General features: G+C 50.7%; 2 protein-coding genes across 2 annotated transcripts; one reads left to right on the top strand and one right to left on the bottom strand.

Annotated features, from left to right (window-relative positions):
* Nucleotides 1-11,578: 11,578 nt before the first annotated feature.
* LOC120658180 (myb-related protein Hv1-like) lies at nucleotides 11,579-13,103 on the bottom strand. The gene is made up of 2 exons (XM_039936420.1): nucleotides 12,412-13,103; nucleotides 11,579-12,299 (listed from the first exon to the last, which is right to left on the bottom strand). The coding sequence occupies exons 1-2, from the start codon at nucleotides 12,987-12,989 to the stop codon at nucleotides 11,837-11,839; spliced, it is 1,041 nt and encodes a 346-aa protein (XP_039792354.1). The 5' UTR covers nucleotides 12,990-13,103; the 3' UTR covers nucleotides 11,579-11,836.
* Nucleotides 13,104-16,883: 3,780 nt separating this feature from the next.
* On the top strand, nucleotides 16,884-19,069 carry LOC120658178 (protein POLLENLESS 3-LIKE 2-like). Its single transcript, XM_039936419.1, has 4 exons — nucleotides 16,884-17,184; nucleotides 17,273-17,485; nucleotides 17,611-17,766; nucleotides 17,973-19,069. The coding sequence occupies exons 1-4, from the start codon at nucleotides 17,002-17,004 to the stop codon at nucleotides 18,912-18,914; spliced, it is 1,494 nt and encodes a 497-aa protein (XP_039792353.1). The 5' UTR covers nucleotides 16,884-17,001; the 3' UTR covers nucleotides 18,915-19,069.
* Nucleotides 19,070-20,480: the final 1,411 nt, after the last annotated feature.

The following is a 20,480-nucleotide window of genomic DNA, read 5'->3' on the forward strand; positions in this document are numbered from 1 at the left end:
TGATCCGCAACCTACCGAACTTGCCCAAAATTGACGACTTGGCGTGATGTATTGGTAGGTAGCCACAAGAAAATGACTTGTCGCTTGTACATTATATGCATTGTTTTCCTTCGATCCAAATACTGCCTTGTACTCACCTCCAATAGTTTTTGTTTGGTATGAACACTATTATTTTTTTTCACCCGGTAGTATGAACACTGGTGTGCTGCTTATTTGCATGACAGTAGATTATTGTTGTAGCGGGCATGGATGCTATAGCATCAGTTTAATTTGGATATCCTTAGCACTCAGAGATAATGACCATTGTATTATCCAGGGGAATGGTATCTTATCAGAGGATCAGTGCCATTATTTGGAAGTGGCTTGAGTCCAGTAAACACCAACTGTACACGAGTCAAGAAAAATACCGGGGGAATGACTGATCATCAAGTCAATGCCTTTCTGAAACCGTACTCTATCTTACTCAGAGGAATTTACACTTTACAAAGAATTTTGGATGGTAGGGTCGCTTAGAAATTAGTCAAATTTTGTAGTAGTAGGGTGCACGTCTACATGTGTGTACTGCACCTTATGTTTAGCATATCTGCAGGGATTAGAAAAATCATCCATGATCACAAGAATGTACCACTTCCCACCAACTGACATCACCCGAGAAGGACCTACTGTGTCCATGTGTAGCAACTCTCCAGGGTGAGCGGTCATCACCTGATTAACAGGCGGATGAGTAGTAGCAATCATCTTCCCGTGGCGACACAGATGGCAAACAAAGTCCTTTTCAAACTTCAATTTGGGCAATCCTCGGATTAGATCAAGTGAGCTAAGTCTAGATAATAAGTCGAAGCTCAAATGTCCAAGTCTCCTATGCCACTTCCATAGATCGGAGAAGGACCAGACAACAAACAACAAGAAGGGCCAAAAGGAGTTCCAGAGAAATCAACCAAGAAAACTCGGTCACGAGGAACGATCCGGCAAACCAGGTCTCCTCTGGAATCCAAAACTCGAGAACAACCCTCCTTGAAGCGAACTTCAAACCCCTCATCAAGAAGTTGTGAAACAAAGAGCAAATTAAAGCCAAGATTCGAAACCAAAGCAACCTCTCTCAGGGTGAAGCGATCAGAAACTCTAACAGCGCCAACACCACGTACCTTGCTTTACCATTATCCCCAAATATGATGTATTCTTTGTGGCGCGTTGGGGTGAGGCTGGAGAACCATTTGTCATTCCCGGTCATATGGCGCAGAATTCAAAAACGCTCGTTTTGACACCTTTTGCTGTGATTAAAGTCTTGAACACCAGTATTCTTCTCCCTACACTCCACAATAGAATGGGGTTGTAGAGCGGAAGAATCGGATGCTGGTGGAGATGGCTAGGACGATGCTCGATGAGCATAGGACTCCTAGGAAGTACTGGGCTGAGGCGGTTAACACCGCTTGTTATGTGTCCAACCGCATTTTCTTGCGTGCTTTCATGCACAAGACTTCTTATGAGTTGCGATTTGGACGCCAGCCCCGTGTTGACCATCTCAGAGTTTTTGGTTGCCGGTGTTTTGTGCTGAAAGAAGGAAATCTTGATAAGTTTGAGTCTCGCTCGTCTGACGGCATTTTTCTCGGTTATACATCTCATTCCAGAGCATACCGTGTGTTGCTTATTGATTCTAACATCGTTAGAGAGACTTGTGAAGTCACTTTCGACGAGACTGCATCGTGCAATGCTTCTGTCTTTGAAGTTGCAGGAGAAGATGAGCTCAGCACCTCTATCTTTGAAGATGAGGAGGAAGAAGATGCGGAGGGTGATGCTGAGGCTACCACGCGTGCTGTGGACCCAGTAGCCTCCGCCACGAGCTCGGACAATGATTACGGCCCCGATCCTACTACGTCTACTTCCCGGGGACCAGTCGAGCAGGTGACTCAGCCTTCACCAGCTACACCTGAGGAGGCACCAGCTTTGGTTGAGGAGGAGGCGACTTCGACATGGGATAGCACGTCGCCTCCCTCTCTTCTAGCGCCCTCCTCCTCCTTATCCTCTCTTTTCTTCCTCCCTCTCCTCTCTAAGGATTTGAGGTATGGATTGTTGAGTTTGTTGTACTGAGATTTGATGGGAAAGGAGGCCCTTCCCTCCTTGTGCCCTCCGGGGTTTTGACTTCGATTCAATTTTGTTCATCTTGTGCCTCTTTTGATTGAAATTCGATTTTCCTTTGTCAATTCTTGAGCACGAGATGATGGGCTACTTCTTGATGACTTCATGACTCCTTGGTGTGTTCCTAATCCATCTAGCCTAGGGCTACAACCTCTGGAATCACGAGTCTCCACGAATCGTAGTTTTTGCATTCTAGAGAAAACCCCGCTCTTGCTCTGATTTCCTTCGATTCCTCTTAATCCGTGAGGACCTTCGTTGAAATCTTTTGGGGATGTGTTCTTGAAGTCGTCATCTTCATCTCCCCAAAATTTGAGCTCCTTTTGACGTGAATTGATCGACAAATCATCGAGATTTCCAAAGGTCACGGGCTGGAAAATTTCGTTTCTGGGCACGGTCAGATTTCTTCCTATCACCGGTTAAACCGACGCTTGTAGGATGTTGCATCGGATCAACTGGCGAGTAGGTTTTTCAACTGTTAGGGTTTTTCTATTTGGCCCATTGCACCGACGTATAGGATTTTCGTAGCGTCGGTTTAACCGGCGTTCACAACATCCATTTTGGGGTCTCTCTGGACAACTGCACCAGTGTTGAGATTTGATTTTGTCAGTTTAACCGGTGTTCTTTTTCTCTGCTGACGGTTTAGTCTCATCGGATGAACCGACGTGAACAAATTTGGTCACATCGGATCAACCGGTGATACTACTAAAAGTGTTTCTTCGCTGCCGGCTCTTTCTCACCGGTTCAACCGACGATGTTCAAACCTGAACGTCGAATCAACCGGTGAGTTATACCGGGTTGTTTCTCGTCCTGTTCTTCGTGTTTGCTTCCACGTTTGATCTCGTTTGTTCCTAGGGTTTGTTTTGTGTTAGTGTAGTTCTTTCATAGCTACTCTGCACTTCACCTAGGATCCTAGGGTTGGGTGCACTTGAGATTTTAGGCCAAGCTTTTAATTGCGAGTATTTTTTATCGGCTCCCATTCACCCCCCCCCCCCTCTGGTCGCCTTTTCGGTCCTTCAATTGGTATCCGAGCTTGGTTAAGGTTTTCAGTACCTTGCCCGGTTCGAAAACCACTTAGCGACCATGGCGAGTCTTGGTAAGATCCCTGTGTTTGCCGGCGAGGACTATGCTTATTGGAAGGTGCGTATGCGAGCCTTCTTGCAAAGCATGGGAGCCGAGGTTTGGGAGATCACCAAGAACCAGGCTTACGAGGTGCTTGCCTTTCGGACCACACCTCTTCAGGTGTCCGAGCACGAGGCCAATGCCAAGGCTGTCAATGCCTTGTTCGCTGGCGTTTCTCGTGCGGAGTTCTCACGCATCCAGGGTTTTCAGGAAGCCCACAAAGTTTGGACGTGCCTTGAGAACTACCACGAGGGCACACCTCAGGTCAAGGCCAGACTGTTCGAGACTCACCGGCGTGAATATGAGAATTTCACACATGGGCCGGGTGAGAGCATTGGCGACATGTTCAGTCGGTTTTCAATCGAATGTGAACAAGGTCAATGCGAACAGATCTGCTGATGCCCTTGAGTACACAGAGCATGAGAAGGCCCTCAAGTTGCTCTACGCACTTGACCGCTCTGTGTGGGATCTCAAGGTGAACACGATCATTGAGTCTGCAGGCTATGAGACTCTGACCGTGAATGAGCTTTTCAGCAAGCTCAAGGCCACGGAGGTGGATAACCAGACACGAGCCAAGCTCAATGGTGCCTCTACTTCCAAGAGTGTCGCTCTTATGACTGGCCCAGGTGGATCGAGCTCTAACGCTAACTCTACTCTTGGCTTTTCTCTTGCCTCTTTGCCTTCTGTTACAGATGAGCAGCTAGAGACGCTGGGCGACGGCGACTTGTGTCTCCTCATCAACAAGTTCCAGCGTGTCAACCACAACAGGAAGAGGAAGAAGAACCCCGGGTGCTACGACTGCGGCGATCTGAACCACTTCATCGCCGACTGCCCCAAGAAGTCCGGCGGTGGCCAGAACAACAACTTCGACTACTACCGCCACCGCGACCGCGACGAGGGAGGCTCCAACAAGGAGCGTCGGCGCCACAAGCACCGCAGTCATGACCGGGAAGGACGCTTCGACAAGGAGTCGCTCAAAAAGTGCTTCCAGTACAAGGCCAAGAAGCGGGAGAAGGCCTTCCTGGCACAGCTCAACGACCTCGACAAGAGCTCCGACACCGACCGCTCTTCTTCACCGACCTCTGACGACGACGACAAGAAGGAGAAGAAGCGGGACAAGGATGCCACCGGCTTCATCGGCCTTTGCTTTGCAGCCGGTCGGCGCAAGGGCTTCTGCACCATGGCGGGTGGAGCAAATGGTGCCCGTACGTCTTCGGGTGAACATGCTACACCGACGCACATTGACTCTTCTCCTAGATCCGAGAGTGATTCAGAGGTAAACTCCACCATCGACCTCCTTGATACTGAGGTTAGGGAGTTGTACGCCGCTCTCGACAACCAGAAGAGGCTACTTAAGGAAGCAGCTAGAGAGCATAGAAAGCTTAGGGCTGAGCTGGCTTGTGCTAAGGAGAAATCTAGTGAGGATGAGTGCACTTGCTGCATATCTCACATGAATGATCTTGTTGCTCTCCGTGCCAAGCATGATGAGAACGTCGCGAACTTGGATGTTGCCAAGACCTCGCTTTCTGACGTGTCTCATGAACTAGCCAAGGCCAAGCATGAGCTTGAACTGGTTAAGGATGCTCCCATTGTTAGTGATGTGCTTGAATGCGATGAGTATCCTATCTTTAAGTCTGATCTAGCTTCTTTGCAGTCTAAGTTTGCCACTATTGTTTGTGAACTAGAGGAGCTTAGATCTAGGCCTATTCTGCTTGGTGCCTGTAAGCTTTGTCCCACGCTTAGGTCGGAGCTAGATGAGAAGAACGCCTTGATTAAGTCTTTGGGGAAGACTAAGGTCGGGGAGTCTAGCCCACCTATTGATTGTCATGTTTGCTCTGGTTTGATCTCTGATTTGGATAATCTTGCGGTAGAGAAAGCCAACTTGGAGAATGAGAATACCTATCTTAGGGCGATTCTTAGTTGGGTTTCTGCTAGTGAGCCGCAGTTGGGCATGATGATCAAGCAGTTCAAGCGTGGTGATGGGTTTGGGGTCGGTTACACATACACGAAGTCAGACTTTGACAAGTTGTATGGTAAGATCGGCAAGGCTGCTGGAGCTCCAAGTGCTCTGAACACTACTAGCACGAGCACACAGCCTTCACTTGTTGACCCCGTGAATGGTGTGCTTAAGGAACCATCAAAAGCACCTCCACAGAAGCAGGTTTGGGTTCAAAAGCCCAATGAGCTAAAGAATCCCCTTGATACGCTCCCTGCTGCTACAGCCTAGGTTGCCCAGAAGAAGGGGCTGCTCCTCCCCGTCCGCAGGCGAGGCCTCCACCTCCCAAGAGAGGTGAGGTACCACTGCGAGTACTGTGACAGAGAGGGTCACCTGGAGGAGTTTTGCTTCAGGAGGAAGCGAGCTGTGAGGCGTGAGCAGGAGAGACACAACCTGGACATGTACTCTTCTCGGGTGCATGGTCCTCCTCGGCGTGGTGGTAGGCAAGATGCTAGGGCGCGTCGTGTAGGTGGAGGACAGGGAGACGGTGGTGGTTACCGTGCTCCAGCGGGTGGTCGCTTTGCCGGTCGTGCTCCTGGTCGTCCTCAGTACGGCTATGGACTACGTGACCAAGGCTTTGGAGGAGCTTATGATGCACCACGCTTTCCTCGCGGTGGTGGTCATCAGCCTCGCGGTAGACGGGACAGGGGACACGCTTTTGATCTTGTTAACCCTTCTGTAGAGCAAATGGCTCGACACTGGTTTGCTTCTCACTTTGCTAACCCCAGTGTTGAGACATTTGCTCACCCTTTGTCTCACTACTGATGTGCAGGTTGGAGGCTTGGAGAACAGGTGGAACATGGACTCCGGTTGTTCGCGCCTGAACAGAACACTCTCCCCACCTGGCGCCACCTCTCTCCCGTCGCCTCTCTCCCTGCCCCTCTGTTCTTCCTCCCTCTCCTCTCTTAGGGATGGATTTTTGAGTTTTTGTACTGAGATTGATTGGGAAAGGAGGCCCAATCCTCCTTGTGCCCTCCGGGGTTTTGAATTTAATTCAATCTCATACGATTTGTGCTTTGGTTTGTTTGAAATTCGATTTTCCTTTGTCGATTCCCGAACTCAAGATGACGGGTTGTTTCTTGACGATTTTGTGACTCCTTGGGGTGTTCCTATTCCATCTTGCCTAGCCGTAAAACCCTCGGATTCACGAGCTCCTTCGAATTGAAGTTTTGGCGTTCTTAAGAAAACCCCAATCTTGCTTAGGATTTCATCGATTTCTCCCAAACCATGGAGTAATTCGACGATTCCTTCCGTGGACGTGTTCACAAGTCCCTTGTTATCATGCCTGCAAATTTTGGTGAGATTTGGACTTGATTTGGCCACTCGATCATCGAGTTCTTGGAAGAACGCGGGCTGAAAAACGTTTCTGGACAGAGTTCTTCCGAGCACCGGTTAAACCGATGCTTGTTCTCATTGGCGTCGGTTCAACCGGTGAGTGGTTTATTCTTGCTTTCCCCGCGTGCTGTTCAACTCGTTTGACTGGCGTATAGAAAATTCATAGCGTCGGTTAATCCAGTGCATTGTTGGATTCATTTTGCCGCTCCTCTGGACAACTACACCGGCGCTTTGGAATTGAACTCATCGGATCAACCAGTGATCATTAATCCTTTCTGAGCTCTCTCTGGACAACTGCACCAGTGTTCGTTTTGGATTTTGTCGGTTTATCCAGTGCACTATCGTCGGTTGAACCGACGCTGTTTAAACCGTAGCGTCGGTTTAACCGGTGAGTGCTCCTTTTTGCTGCCGGCTCTGTGACGTCGGTTGAACCGGTGAAGTACTCCTTCACACGTCGGTTTAACCGGTGTTAGTATACCATGCTGTTTTTGTGCTGTTTTTTCGTGGTTGCTTCCGCAGTCGATCTTGCTTGTTCCTAGGGCTGTTTTGTGTTAGCGTAGCTCCTCTATAGCTACTCTACACTTCACCTAGGACTCGAGGGTTGGGTGTAAACTTGGGATCACAGGCCGAGCTTTCATTTACGAGAATTTTCGATCGGCTCCCATCCACCCCCCTCTGGTCGCCTTTTCGGTCCCTCAGATTAGAGTGACACATGATTTGGATCAAACAAATGACCCAACAGCACAACCGGGAAATGCTATGATCCAACAGTACACAAACTAAAACTCGATGCAAATAGTGAAATGTTCGGTTGCATTGGTGTACTTGCCAGCCACCTTCAACTTGATCTGTATGCAAGATCCTCTCAAATTAACTCAATCGGTGTGAAAATTTTGCTTTCTTTTTCATCTGTTCATAACTTGGTACAGGTCACGAAGTGACTATATATATCACGCCCACTGTTTGAAGGTCATATAGGATTATGATTTGATAGGATCATGATGGTTTGATGGATGAGAATTAATATTGATATTGACCAGAAACGGATTCTGGCGGAGTGCATGAGCAAAAACCGCGACCGCTCTGTAGTAGTTGCTACTATTTATAATCTACCAACGCAACATTTTACACTACAAGGCACAAAAAATCATATACATTTTTCCTAGGGGAGGTTTGTGCAATACTACTGTATATCAAGGCCTTTTAAAAGGGAAAACAATCGCTCTAGAGATTTTTCACAATCCATCTCTTTCCTTCAAACAGGTCCTCAGCAGCTAGTGGAGCTCATGAACAGCTAGCTTACCGTTAAACAGGAACCCCCGTCAGCTCACTGATGACGGGGAGCTGCCGAATCGCCACTTTCCATCAGCCCAACCCCAACCCGGACGAGGGCCCCCAGTAGGGCTGGAAACGAGCCGAGCCGAGCCGAGCCAGGCTCGGCTCGCCGCGGCTCGGTCATCCAGCGAGTCGAGCCTGGCTCGGCTCGCTAATTTCACGAGCTGTTGAAAGAGGCTAGGCTCGGCTCGTTATTGGCTCGCGAGGCGGCTCGAGCCGGCTCGCGAGGCACAGCTAGTTATTGCATATTTGCATCACAGTTCACAGATTCACAGATCACATATAAGAGTGCAACCATATCAAGATTTTAACAGTACCACATAAAGATTTTAACAATACCATATCAAGATTTTAACAATATCATAGCCATAACAAGGTAAAATGAAGAGAAAATATTTTAAATTACATGACAATTGACAAGTGCTCTATAGGTGGCTCAGCTCGCGAGCCGACTCGCGAGCCAGAGCGAGCTGGCTCGGCTCGGTATTTTAGCGAGCCGAGCCCGGCTCGTTCCAGACTCGCTAGCCGCTCCGAGCCAAGCCGAGCCGCTCCGAGCCCGAGCCGGCTCGCGAGCCGCGAGCTTTTTTTTCCAGCCCTAGCCCCCAGCACGAGAAGTCCTTGTTTAATCGGGAGCTCGATCAGGAGTAATTAAAGATGGGCGTGGGTGTGCGAACCGGACGCGATCCAACAATCCATTAATCAGGAACAGGGGCACCGCTTAAACCATTGGAAACTAACTGCTTGACCCACTCGAACCAGTGAATATGGTGGATCGATCCATATCCTGCCGCTGCTTGCTAATGAGACTCAGGACGACGAGGCCAAGCAGCAGCCGGTGGTGGCCATCGTTGAGTGTGCCAAGGGCTGCATGAATTACTAGGTCTGGGTACGACAAGACCTTCTACCTCTGCATTGTGCTGCGGCGCCGACATCCAGAACCTCGCCGACCTCACAGGCATGGCGGCGGACATGCGCGGTCGTGGTGGCGTCGAGTGTGTGCCGGTGTAGCTGCTTCGTGTGGCGTCATGGATGTGTATTTTCCCTAGATAGGATCGAACCACTCGATCCAATGGTTCTTCTGGTTGCAATCCATTGACCCTAAGCTATTTTATGGGTTGGAATTGGAGCCCACTAGAATCGGTTAGGCGATCCCTTGGAGCAACCCGCACCACGCCCATCAGAGGGGTAATCAATTGATTAGCAGAAGTGAGACGGCGGCCCTGATGCCCCCTCCAGTCCTGTAGCTGTAGCCGACTAGCGAGCGGCCAGGAGGATGCATCCATGTCGGCAGTTAATTAATGGGGATTGGCCACCTACCCCTGCCTGCCGTGCGCCGCGCCCGCCCGCCCGCCCGTCCGTCCCGTGCATCCATCGACCCCGACCCGATCGGATCCGCCCGTACGCCCGGCCGGCCCACAGCGCCATGATACGCTCGCCTTCGCCGGTGCGCCTGTGAGTGATGCTGCTGCCTGGGTCCTGTGAAAGCGTGTTCTGACTTCTGACAGTGTTGGCACTTGCATGGGACTATGGGAGTACACTGTCCGAGTCAGCCAATCGTTGCTCGGACGTCCCTCTCCGTGGCTGTTCAGGTTTTCTGCGCCAGATCATCTGCAGGATTTGCATGTTCCCGTCAGTAGTTTGAGCCAGCCATATTTGTATTGTTTTTTTTCCTTCAGCGCCCGTATCAATAGCAAATTACCATTCCTTTCGCAAATATGAAAGGGAAAAATGAGAGAGAGAAAACAGAGAAAAGCGAAATTTACATGAGGAACTGGCATGTGTACGTGTTCCTAATAATGCAAGGGAATTAGCTGCGTTGTTTTAATCTTTGCTTGTCAGGTAGTAGCAGCTCGTAACCTGAAATAGAACAAGAGCGGAGCCACAGCTCTAGCGAGTGTGTGTCATCTCGGATAGCGCGGCATTGGCGGTTTGCTTTCGGTGGAAAGTGATAGCGATTAGATTCTAGCGAGCAGCGACGACGGAGAAGGTGGGGAAGATAGAAATCCCTCCCGGCCTTTCCTTTCTATTTGTTACCAAGGTAACTCGATATGCTTTTGTAGTCGGCTACTCGGCTTGGACCGTGATGTGCGATATTGTTATCGATCAGTGGAAGCTCACATCCGGAACCTGATGACAAAACAGCGTCGCTTTACATATATCAGGGTGGATGAGTAAACTAACCGGTGCGGTAACTAAACATGGTAACACTAAATGTTTTACAATGGCTAACTAAACCGGTGCATGAGAGAGAGAGAGAGAGAGAGAGAGAGAGAGAGAGAGAGAGAGAGAGAGAGAGAGAGAGAGAGAGAGAGAGAGAGAGAGAGAGAGAGAGAGAGAGAGAGAGAGAGAGTTTTAGCCGTCCATGCATGTATGCGGCCGGGTCATCATAGGTCAACGTGTTTGGCCCATCGTACACGCTTCCAGACCGGAACCGGTGCGGCGACAATCTTTTCTTCTCCTCTCCAACAACAAACCCAACCATACTTGAACCGGTATTACGCGCCAGCTTAGATCATCACAGGGCAGAAGCTAATCTACTGCATCAGCAGCGCCTTGTTTCGTAGCCGGCCGGCGGCGGCCGTAGAAAGAGTTCCCCGTCCTCTACGGCTGCTATTTTCCGTGGACGTACGTGCCGCGGGTGTTTCCGCAAACCGGCGTACTCCTCCTAGTCCTACGTCTCTCCCTCCCGGCGATGCCGTTATGCGCAGCGGACGTCACGGCGGCCTCACGGGACGGGGCGCTTTTACCGTCAGACGCCACGCGCACCGAGCAGCGGAAGCAACAGCCCGGCCTGCCGTGCTCGGAGTCGCGGCCGCGCGCGTCGCCCACCGGCCACCGCAACCCCGCGCGAGAAAACAGCACGGTCACCGGCTCTCATGCCATGCATCGCCCAGGCCGTCCGATGGTTGGTTCCCCGGCCGCCGCGACCAACACCAAGCCAACCGAGCCAGCGCCGCCCGCCGCCGATGGCATTCAAGGCGCCGCGCGCGTGCAAGTTGGGCGTCCAAGACCCGCTGCCCTTTTCGGCAGGCCACGCCAGGGCCTGCCGCCCGCCGTCGGTCGGCCACCGCGTCGCGTCGCCGCCGGGGTGGCGACCGGGCGAGACGGGTTAGGAAAGGTGCGCGCGGCCGCCTCTTACCTAACAAGCCCTCTAAACAAATGGTTTCCCATGCATGACCTCACGGCCTGCCTGCCTTCTACGCTTGGTTAGTGGTTACTCCTCCATTACCAGCAGTGGCAAGGTAAAACCCCCCTTTTGATCGACGAGGATAAGAAGCAGCAGCAAGCGAGATTAAAGAAGAGCCGGGGCGCGTCGCTTTTTCTCTTTTGTGGGCAACTCTGCTGCAGTGGTACATACCGGTAGAAAGAGGCATACACGTATGTGGGGATGTGGCCCTGTGTGCCGTGCGTGCAAAGCAGGGCGCGGATTGGAATGGAGGGGAAAAAAAGGAAGGCGTCGTGGTCTAACTCACGAGGCGCTTTATCGAGCCTGCAGGATTAGGCGACGGTCACATGCCGGGTTTAGTGGTTCGGTAAACGAAAGATCCGGCTCACGCCTCCACACGTGGGAGTCCAGTGTCCTTGAGGCTACCCGCACGGGCGAACCCGCGCACGGGGCCCTGAACCTGGTCTCCTCGAGACGGGATTGTTGCCAAGTTACAGAGACCTAGGCCTAGCAGCAGATATTATTGCCCATGATCATCAGTTGGGGTGATGGTAATTACAGAGACGCAAAACGGAGGAACGAGAGAAAAAGAGAGAGCAGGGAAGATCCAGGGCGCAAATCAATCCTTACCCCCCCCCCCCCCCCCCCCCCTCTTCTTTCTTATCTCTCTTTTCACTCGCTACTATTTTCACCTACGAGAGCTAACCAGGGGTGACAAAACGGGAGAGATTAGAGGGAGGAGCAGAGGCTCATTTCATCTCGAGGCTTCTGAAGTCGAGCATGGCGGTCCGGAGCCCCCCCAGGAAGCTGCTGCACTTGCACTCGGCGCTCTTGGGGAGCCCCAGGCTGCAGCTGAAGCAGAGCCCGGCCTCCCGCTTCACCGGCTTCAGGGGCTCCTCCTGGCACGGCGGGCTGATGCAGAGGTCCAGGTTCAGGTCGGGGCACTTGAGAGGCTTCCCGTGGCCCCAGTCGCCGGGGTTCTGGTCGCGGCCGATCGCCGCCGCCTTCGGCTCCTCCAGCCGGAACACGGCGCCCTTCTCCTCGCGCGCCGCCTCGAAGGATATGGTTATGTTGGACGCGTGCTCGTTGATCGGCCGGTGGGTCACCGGGTCGATGCCCCGGCTCAGCAGCTTCCTCCGGATGTGCGTGTTCCAGTAGTTCTTGATCTCGTTGTCCGTCCTTCCCGGCAGCCTCCCGGCGATCAGGGACCATCTGCGCCCAACAGAGACGAAGCAGGTCAGGAAATGGTGTGATTGAATGCCGCGAGCGGCCGGGTGGTGAGGTGCGGGGAGAGGGATGGATGCATGGCGCGAATTGAACGTACTTGTTGCCGAGGAGGCTGTGGAGCTTGATGATGAGCTCGTCCTCCTCCTCCGTGAAGTTGCCGCGCTTGAGGTCGGGCCGGAGGTAGTTGATCCACCGGAGCCGGCAGCTCTTGCCGCAGCGGAGCAGGCCGGCGGCCTTGGGCAGCGATCGCCAGCACCCCTCGCCGTGCGCCTTGATGTACGCGACGAGCCGGTCGTCCTCCTCCTTGGTCCACGCGCCCTTGTTGGTGTGCGCCTTCTCGCAGCACGGCGACCTCCCCATGGCGGCCGACGAACCAAGACCAGACCGGCCGGCGATGTTGCTTGCCGCTTTCCCGAGGATCCTTTTTGCCGCCGCTTTCTTCCCCTCCCTTCCCTTCCCGCGGTGCGGTGGCCTTGCTGCGGCAGTGGAGGTTGCTGCTGCTTTCTGCTGCGGTGCTTGCGAGCGCCAAGGGTGGGTGGAGGGGGGCCTGGATTTTATAGGCACTTGACTGGATCGGGGGGAGGAGAGGTCTTCTAGAGGGCTGGCTGAGTTGGGGGGAAAAAGGTTAGGCCGGTAGGCCTCCCTCTTCCCCGGGCCAGGCCTCCATGACCTCATCGCTGCCACTGGTTTGCTACCAGTTTCATCGCAAAGCGAGAGGCCACGGGGGGCGCCGGCCACCGCGCCACGGCCGTGGAGCGGAACCTCGGGCAGGTAGGTGTAAAGTGAGGCAAGCGACGCGCGCGCCAACCGTGTGTGGTGTTGGCCCTCATGGATGGATGGATGGATGCCGATGCCTACCTCCGCTCCAGCACGATGACGACGGATTGGGGTGGGGGGGTTAACAGCTAACTAACCGCACCGCCACCACCCCTCCCTGACGCAAACCTGTCCCTGATTTGGTTAGGGTGATGGATGGATTAGGTTCATCTCCCTTTCCCTGTTGCTGATGCCGATTTGCCGGGGCCCCCCACCGCAACCCCGTGAAACACAGACGCCCTGCACAGGAGGTAAACATGAGGATTACAGACATGAGGGGGTGTCATCTGGCTCACCTCTGTCAAAGTATACCGTAATATCTTTAAATAAAAAAAGTGAACCGTGATACATGAGGTACATTCAGTGCAAATTGATCATGGAGTGCATCACGATTGTGTCGACATGAAAATGATTTATTCTGTACACTAGGACAGGGTAGTAGTTGTGCAAAGGGTTATCCATGTGTTTATAAAGAACAGTCTGATCTCACCAGCTCTACTCACCTTGGCACCTTTTTATTTGTTTAACAAGGCAAATGTTTTTGGTGTACCTTCGAACCCATATGCTGATACCTGCACTAAAAAAAAACAGGACGGGGTCCAAAACTAAGGAACCCCCTAATCATGGACACATTTTCGTTGTTTATTCCAGAATAAAATAGAGCCAATCAGAATTGGCATCTGGTACCGCCTAAATGAATGTTATTAGCCACCCACCGTATTGTTTAGTTTCTTTTGCCTAGAATAATTTTGTTTCCACAATCATAGATATTGTCACGCCCCATCAACCAACTTTCGTGTGGAACTTTTGTTTTATAGTACTCTCATCTAGGTTAGTTCATCTGTTTGGTCAACCATAAATTAAAAATTCACCAAACGCATTACTTCAGCATTTGTAGCGTTTATCTTTCCGCAACAAGGCAGATCATATGGATATCGTATTTGTATAGTCAAATCGATGTGGCAATAATTAAACACTATCTGTGATCCTTAATAATATACATCAACTATGATTAGGACCCGCTTCCAATTCAAACATGTGTGTATTCTATTGCGCATCAGCTATTTTTGAATACTGAATTTATCGAGGCATTGAATTTCCTACAAATTTAGGATACTTTCTGCATTGGTAAAGGCTGTGGGCATTGCATTGTGCGGAAGATGGGAAGCAGATGAAATTATGAGTTCGCGAGGTGGACCATTAACTGTTACTTGTTAGGAGGAACTTACATATCTGTGACAAAATCCAGATGGGCTTACATTATTTTTGTCTACCTAACATATTCGTTTCGGGGTGGTTACCAAACTATGGACCATAGTTGGTTGGGTGCAAGGAGAGGAAATATCCCTAACCATTAGTTTCGGTTGGGGCCAGAATGATTGGGACTCCACACTCCACAATGGTCCGCACTGTTTATGTTTCTGGTGTCTCCACTTATTTCTTTCTTGTTGTCATTGAGTGAGCATAGCTCCAGATCTAACTCTAAATTTTGTTCTTTTTAGCAGACAGGCAGGCCAACTTGATTTCATATCCGAGATTTCTTACTCGTTTGATACATGCGGATATGGGTTTATTCAAGCAAATATCAATGAAAAATTGAGCATTTCATAACAGATGTATAAACAGTTTATATCGTTTGGCAGTACAGGTTTCTAGAACATCTATGGCAAGAGGTGTATTTGAAAACCAAGCATTTCAACAAAGTGAAGGCAACAATTGTGAGTCAGTGTGTAACACCAAACTGCTTTGTCACACAGCAAATTAGTAATTAGCTACGAAAAACTTGTATTTAATTGTTATTGCCAAGCAGGAACAGGCCGGTTATCTACAAATCGAGCTTAAGTCCTGTCAGTTTGTTACCAACTGATTTTATACATTCTTAGTAGCTACCTTTTGTGCACTTAATTATATCTAGTAAACAACTTTGGTTGTACCCTAATCACCACCCTAACTAGCAAAAGGAGTGCAATCACTGAACGAAACGCACTAGCATCATAACTTTAAGTAGTTAAATGGTAGGCACCAGTTCTAGAAAGCATGAAGTCAGGCAAGAGGGTAGGGAAATGGTTTGTAGTTGAGATGTGGTGTCAACAGACATTATTCCAACTTCATTAGGAAATTGACTAGAAAACCTTCATCACTAGTACACTGCCTGACAACCAGAGACTTTCACTACCTTCATGTGGATAAAGAAAACATGAGGACTATGTCTTAGACTTTGTGCATAATTCCAGATCAGAGCTCAATCAGATGTCTGTACTGACATAATACTTTGTCATTGGAATGAGAACATAAAGAGAAAGCATGGCATGAACTTGGACCCGTTAAAGAAAAATTATGTTCTAAAGTTCTAAAAATTGGCATTCCAGCATGGCTTTTTTCCACTTAAAAATCAAATTTCAGAAAGAGGCTTAATTTGTTGGGTGAAGGTGGTAACCTTTTTATGCTCCAACAGTTTGTTGTATTAAAAAGTAACCTGGTGCTTAAATCCAACACAATATCATGCTTACCATGTCCCTTGAGTTCCTTTTTCCAGTGGAATCACCAACAGGCGACATAAAATGCTTTCAATGCTCCTTTGACTCTCTCTGAATCAGTGGATTTCTGCAAAGAAAGAAATAATCAAAGATTCCACCATGTACCCTGATTCAGTTTGTCTCCCATAGAATTAGCTTCAAATTAAAAATAAGAATAATGTCCTGACATATCTAGTTTAGTACCAGGGGATGTAATTTCTGTAAATAAGCCACTCTCAGCCGATACGTACAGTTGCAACTTGCAAGACAATCACTACTCATGCAACTTGCTAAGAAATTTGCTTCACACAGATAAAAACGTGTGTGCAGACAAGTGACGATTAATCTCATCTTATAAATTGTTGTGGTAGAGCATGATGGTAATCCACTGTACACTGGACCAACAGATTACAACAGCGGAATATTCGATCAATTAACAGAGTAAAACGAAGTAAACAATGTGGACGTTGCAAAGACAACCGCACTCCATTCAGTCCGACAAGCTAACAATATACGGGAAAGCAGCATAAGAACTGCAGGTCTCTATTGGAACGAGAGATGTAAGCATCACCGAGGTTCGGATCTGGACCACTTACAACGCTGTGAGTTGAGCGCCCTGGTGTCGATGCCCATTTCGCCAATGGCCGCCATTCCAATTCCAGACAGATCCGGTAACCCTGCCCATTCCGGCCGGCGCCACTGCCCATCTGACGACACGTTCTCCTGCCACTACACCGTAGCTTCGTACCGGACGGGTCGCCCTAGATCCCTTTCGTCCAGCAGTGCTCTAGCATTTCGTCGAACACCCCGCGTCCCACAGCGGCGGCCGCCCGCGCCGTCTCTCAACAGAGTTAAAAACCGCAGCGGTGACACAAATCCGCACCTTGCACTCCACGCATTAAAGAATGTCGCCGCGAAACTCGGCTGCGACGGCTGTACCCAGATCCAGCCGCGCCGGCGCGCGGCGCGCACGAGGAAGCGAGGCCGGCGTCGACAACGACAACACGGCGGGATCAACATGCCATGCTGGCGACGGCGAGGAAACAGACAGGCCTCGGCCCATTTGACTAGGCCAGGCCCAGGAAGAGCTAGTGGGCCGGGACAGCTATAGTCAGAACGGAAGGAGCCGAGGCCCAGGAAGTCCCAACGGCTAGTTCCCCAAACGGCTAGCTCTCCAACGGTCGGACCCCCTCGACCCGATTCATATATCTCCTGAGGAATCCGATGCCCCCGCTACCAGCCCACTGCCACCGCTCCGCTTTCCCCTCCTCTTGCTCAGGTCCGTTCTTGGATCACCACGTTTCGCAAGCGAGGAGGAGGAGGAGGAGGAGGAGGAGGAGGAGATCGAGGCCACGATGATGCAGCAGGAGCCGTGGAACGCCGCCGCCGTGGGGCTCCTCCGGCCGACCAAGTCGGCACCCTGCTCGCCCATCAAGCCGGCGGCGGCGGCCATGGTCCGGACCCACTCCGACTCCTTCCACGTCGCGCACAAGGTGCCCGTCGGCGACACGCCCTACGTGCGCGCCAAGCGCGTCCAGGTTAGTTTCCTTCGGTGGATGGATGACGCTGTGTGGCGCGGACGAATTGGATTCCATCTGATCGCATTTGCCGGCGTCGGTGATCCAGCTAGTGGACAAGGACCCGGAGAAGGCCATCGCGCTGTTCTGGTCGGCGATCAACGCCGGCGACCGCGTGGACAGCGCGCTCAAGGACATGGCCATCGTGATGAAGCAGCAGAACCGCGCCGAGGAGGCCATCGAGGCCATCAAGTCGCTGCGCAGCCGGTGCTCCGACCAGGCGCAGGAGTCGCTCGACAACATCCTCCTCGACCTCTACAAGGTTCGCGTCCTTCTCCTCCTCCCACGCAACGATCAAACCTTATGTGCATGTATGTATGTATCCGATTTGTGCTTCTGAGATGGTACTGAATTTGGGTGCGTTCTTGCTGCTGTCGCGATGCGCAGAGATGCGGGCGACTGGACGACCAGATCTCGCTGCTCAAGCACAAGCTGCAGCTGATCCACCAGGGCCACGCCTTCAACGGCAAGCGCACCAAGACGGCGCGGTCGCAGGGCCGCAAGTTCCAGGTCACCCTCGAGCAAGAAGCCACCAGGCTCCTTGTAAGTGCACGAGTTTCTTGTAGTTTTTTTTTGCAGATTAAAGCTTCGATTCATATCTTCAACTCGAATGAATTTGATTAGTATCTTCAACTCAAATTAAACCTTCAATTGATTTCTTCAATTCAAATCAAAGCTGCACTCCGTATCTTCAACTCAGATGCTAATCTTTGTTCGCTGATCAATATTGCCATCGTGTGGTTGTGCAGGGTAACCTGGGATGGGCGCTGATGCAGAAGGAGAACTACACGGAGGCGGAGGGGGCGTACCGCCGGGCGCTGCTCATCGGGCCGGACAACAACAAGATGTGCAACCTGGGAATCTGCCTCATGAAGCAGGGCCGCGTGCTCGAGGCCAAGGACGTGCTCAAGCAGGTGCGCCCCGCGGCGGTCGACGGCCTGCGCGGCGCCGACTCGCACCTCAAGGCCTACGAGCGCGCGCAGGAGATGTTGCGGGACCTCGAGGCCAAGCTCGTCGGTCGCCCGCGCGCCGACCAGCTCGACACGAGCTGGCTCTTCGACGCGCTGCTGCTGGGATCTTCATCAAGTATCTGGCAGCCGCAGCCGTGCATTGACCACTTGCTGCCACCTCCGGCTCCGGTCTCAGCGCCGGCTTCGGCGCGGCGCGACAACTTCGCCGATGAAAACGCCGCCATGAGCAAGAAGCTGGCGGCGCTCCAGGCGAACATGCTCAATGTGGACGCGCAGCCCTTCTACTCCCTGCGGATGCCGCCACTTGCAGCGAAGCCACTGAACACCCTGCCTCAGCAGCAGCAGCCGCACCAGCTGCAGAAGCCTGCTCCGGTCCATGATCCCTTGGGCAACCTGAAGAGGACACGGTCCGGCAATTGCATGGACAAGGCAGGAGCAGTGGCGAACAAGGAGCAGAGCACCGACGAGAACAGCGGCCGGAGGAAGTCGCTCTCGGCTGAGGACAGATGGCCGGAGCTGCCCGACCACAGCGCGTTCGACGAGGCCCTTGTCGCGGATGTCCTGGGCCCGGTGCTCGACGAGGAGCCAGCAGCCACCGAAGGGACGAACGGCCACGGCAAGCTGCCGGCGAGCTGCGACACGAGCCCAGTGGTGAAGGAGAAGATCGGCAAGAGGCTGAGGATCTTCCAGGACATCACACAGACAGTGAACAACTTCTGATTCTTTCAGTTTTCTTCACATTCCTACTCACAACAGGCAGGCTCGAGGTGGTGACGCCGCGGAGGAGATGGGCTTGTTCTCCTGGGAGCTCCTGTCTGGCAACTAAGTTAATCAGGAATTCAATTCACGTTAATTTATCTCCAATTCGATTTTAACACACCAAAATAACAGCTGATTCTTTTGCTCGCTTCTTCAGCTTGGGCACTTCAGGAAGCGTCTGTTTACTGCTTCTTTGCCATAAGGCTCTCCTTGCTTCTTTGCCATAAGGCTCTCCTTGTAATAGAAGCGGACTGCATCGTGTTATAATTATGTTTGGTTAAACACTTGAATAACAAAGCTCATTTATTTTGACTCTTCTATTATTTTGACGTGTTCACTGCCAGTCTGCAACAGTGAATGCAGCAGAACACGAAGGTGATGACTGAGTTTTGTGCAAAAGGTAATGACTGAATAATGTGCCCTTGAGGGCAATTTTTCTGCGTCCGTTTAATTTACGGAAGCAATTTGTTTTTAAAAACAGTCAAGTTTTATCAATCGAATATCGAAGTCAATAAAATTGAAGATCACAGAATCGTAAAGTGCCACTCGTTCTGTTGTTCATGACTCCGGGCTCGCCCACTGGCTAAGACCAGAGCCCAGTGGACCGACATCGTGTACTGGGCTATGTGGCGTTGTAGGCCCACTCGCTGCAGCTCTAATCCGCTAGCCCAGAACCAAATTTTGCAGACCTATGAGCCTTCACAATTACTCCATCTAAAGTCGGTGTCATGATTCATGCCGGACGTGTGGTACTTTTGCACGTTTTTGTCATCATTAGGCAAGGTTAGATTAGATTTCTCGTGGTAGAATATATCCCTATTCTCATAATCGTACGTTCAATTCTCTAAGTCAGCATGGGCAAGCGAGTGTTCGGCATTTGACTTGTTTGACTTTTAGATTGGTAATAATCATATCATGCTATTTTCACATTATATAGTATTTGTAAGAGAATAAATAGCTAGATAGTTTGGCATTAGAAGCTATAGTAGCAACAAAGCTGGTGGATACACACTACTACAATTCTGGATTTTACAAGCCACTTTAAAATGGCCTCTGAGGCATTCATACTGGGCGAACACCTCTGTTAATGCCCAGCATTAACAGAGGCTAAGAGAGGCGGCCATTTTTTATTAACAGAGGTTTTTATCAAGTAGTCCCTCCAATTTTATTTACATATCGTACTAGGTTTGTCCTAAGTCAAACTTGACTAAGAAAATATAGCAACAATTATAATATCCAATATAACATATTTCATGGTGGATTTAATGAAATAAATTTGGTAATGTAAATGTTAATATTTCTTTCTATTAAATTAGATCAAAGTTTGCTAAGTTTGATTTGGATGAATCTAATATGATGTGTAAATAAAAACAAAGGGAGTCAATCTTGGTGGATAGACGCAACATCCCGAAAATTCACCCAAATAAATTACACGCTAAAAATATTTTTTTTCAAAATCTTTTCGACGCTGAGCTCAAATCATTCCAAATCCTCCTGTCCGAGATCCTGATGCCCCGAAATTCCCGG

This window comes from Panicum virgatum, chromosome 2N, assembly GCF_016808335.1.
Source record: "Panicum virgatum strain AP13 chromosome 2N, P.virgatum_v5, whole genome shotgun sequence".
Classification (NCBI taxonomy): domain Eukaryota; kingdom Viridiplantae; phylum Streptophyta; class Magnoliopsida; order Poales; family Poaceae; genus Panicum; species Panicum virgatum.

Bases quoted from the DNA above. Each gene is read 5' to 3' on its own strand.
- LOC120658180 (XM_039936420.1), bottom strand. From the start codon at position 12,989: ATGAGGTCATGGAGGCCTGGCCCGGGGAAGAGGGAGGCCTACCGGCCT. The intron at 12,300-12,411 runs GTACGTTCAATT...TGTTGGGCGCAG, and splicing joins CACAGCCTCCTCGGCAACAA to ATGGTCCCTGATCGCCGGGA.
- LOC120658178 (XM_039936419.1), top strand. From the start codon at position 17,002: ATGATGCAGCAGGAGCCGTGGAACGCCGCCGCCGTGGGGCTCCTCCGG. The intron at 17,185-17,272 runs GTTAGTTTCCTT...TCGGTGATCCAG, and splicing joins TGCGCGCCAAGCGCGTCCAG to CTAGTGGACAAGGACCCGGA. The intron at 17,767-17,972 runs GTAAGTGCACGA...GTGGTTGTGCAG, and splicing joins AAGAAGCCACCAGGCTCCTT to GGTAACCTGGGATGGGCGCT.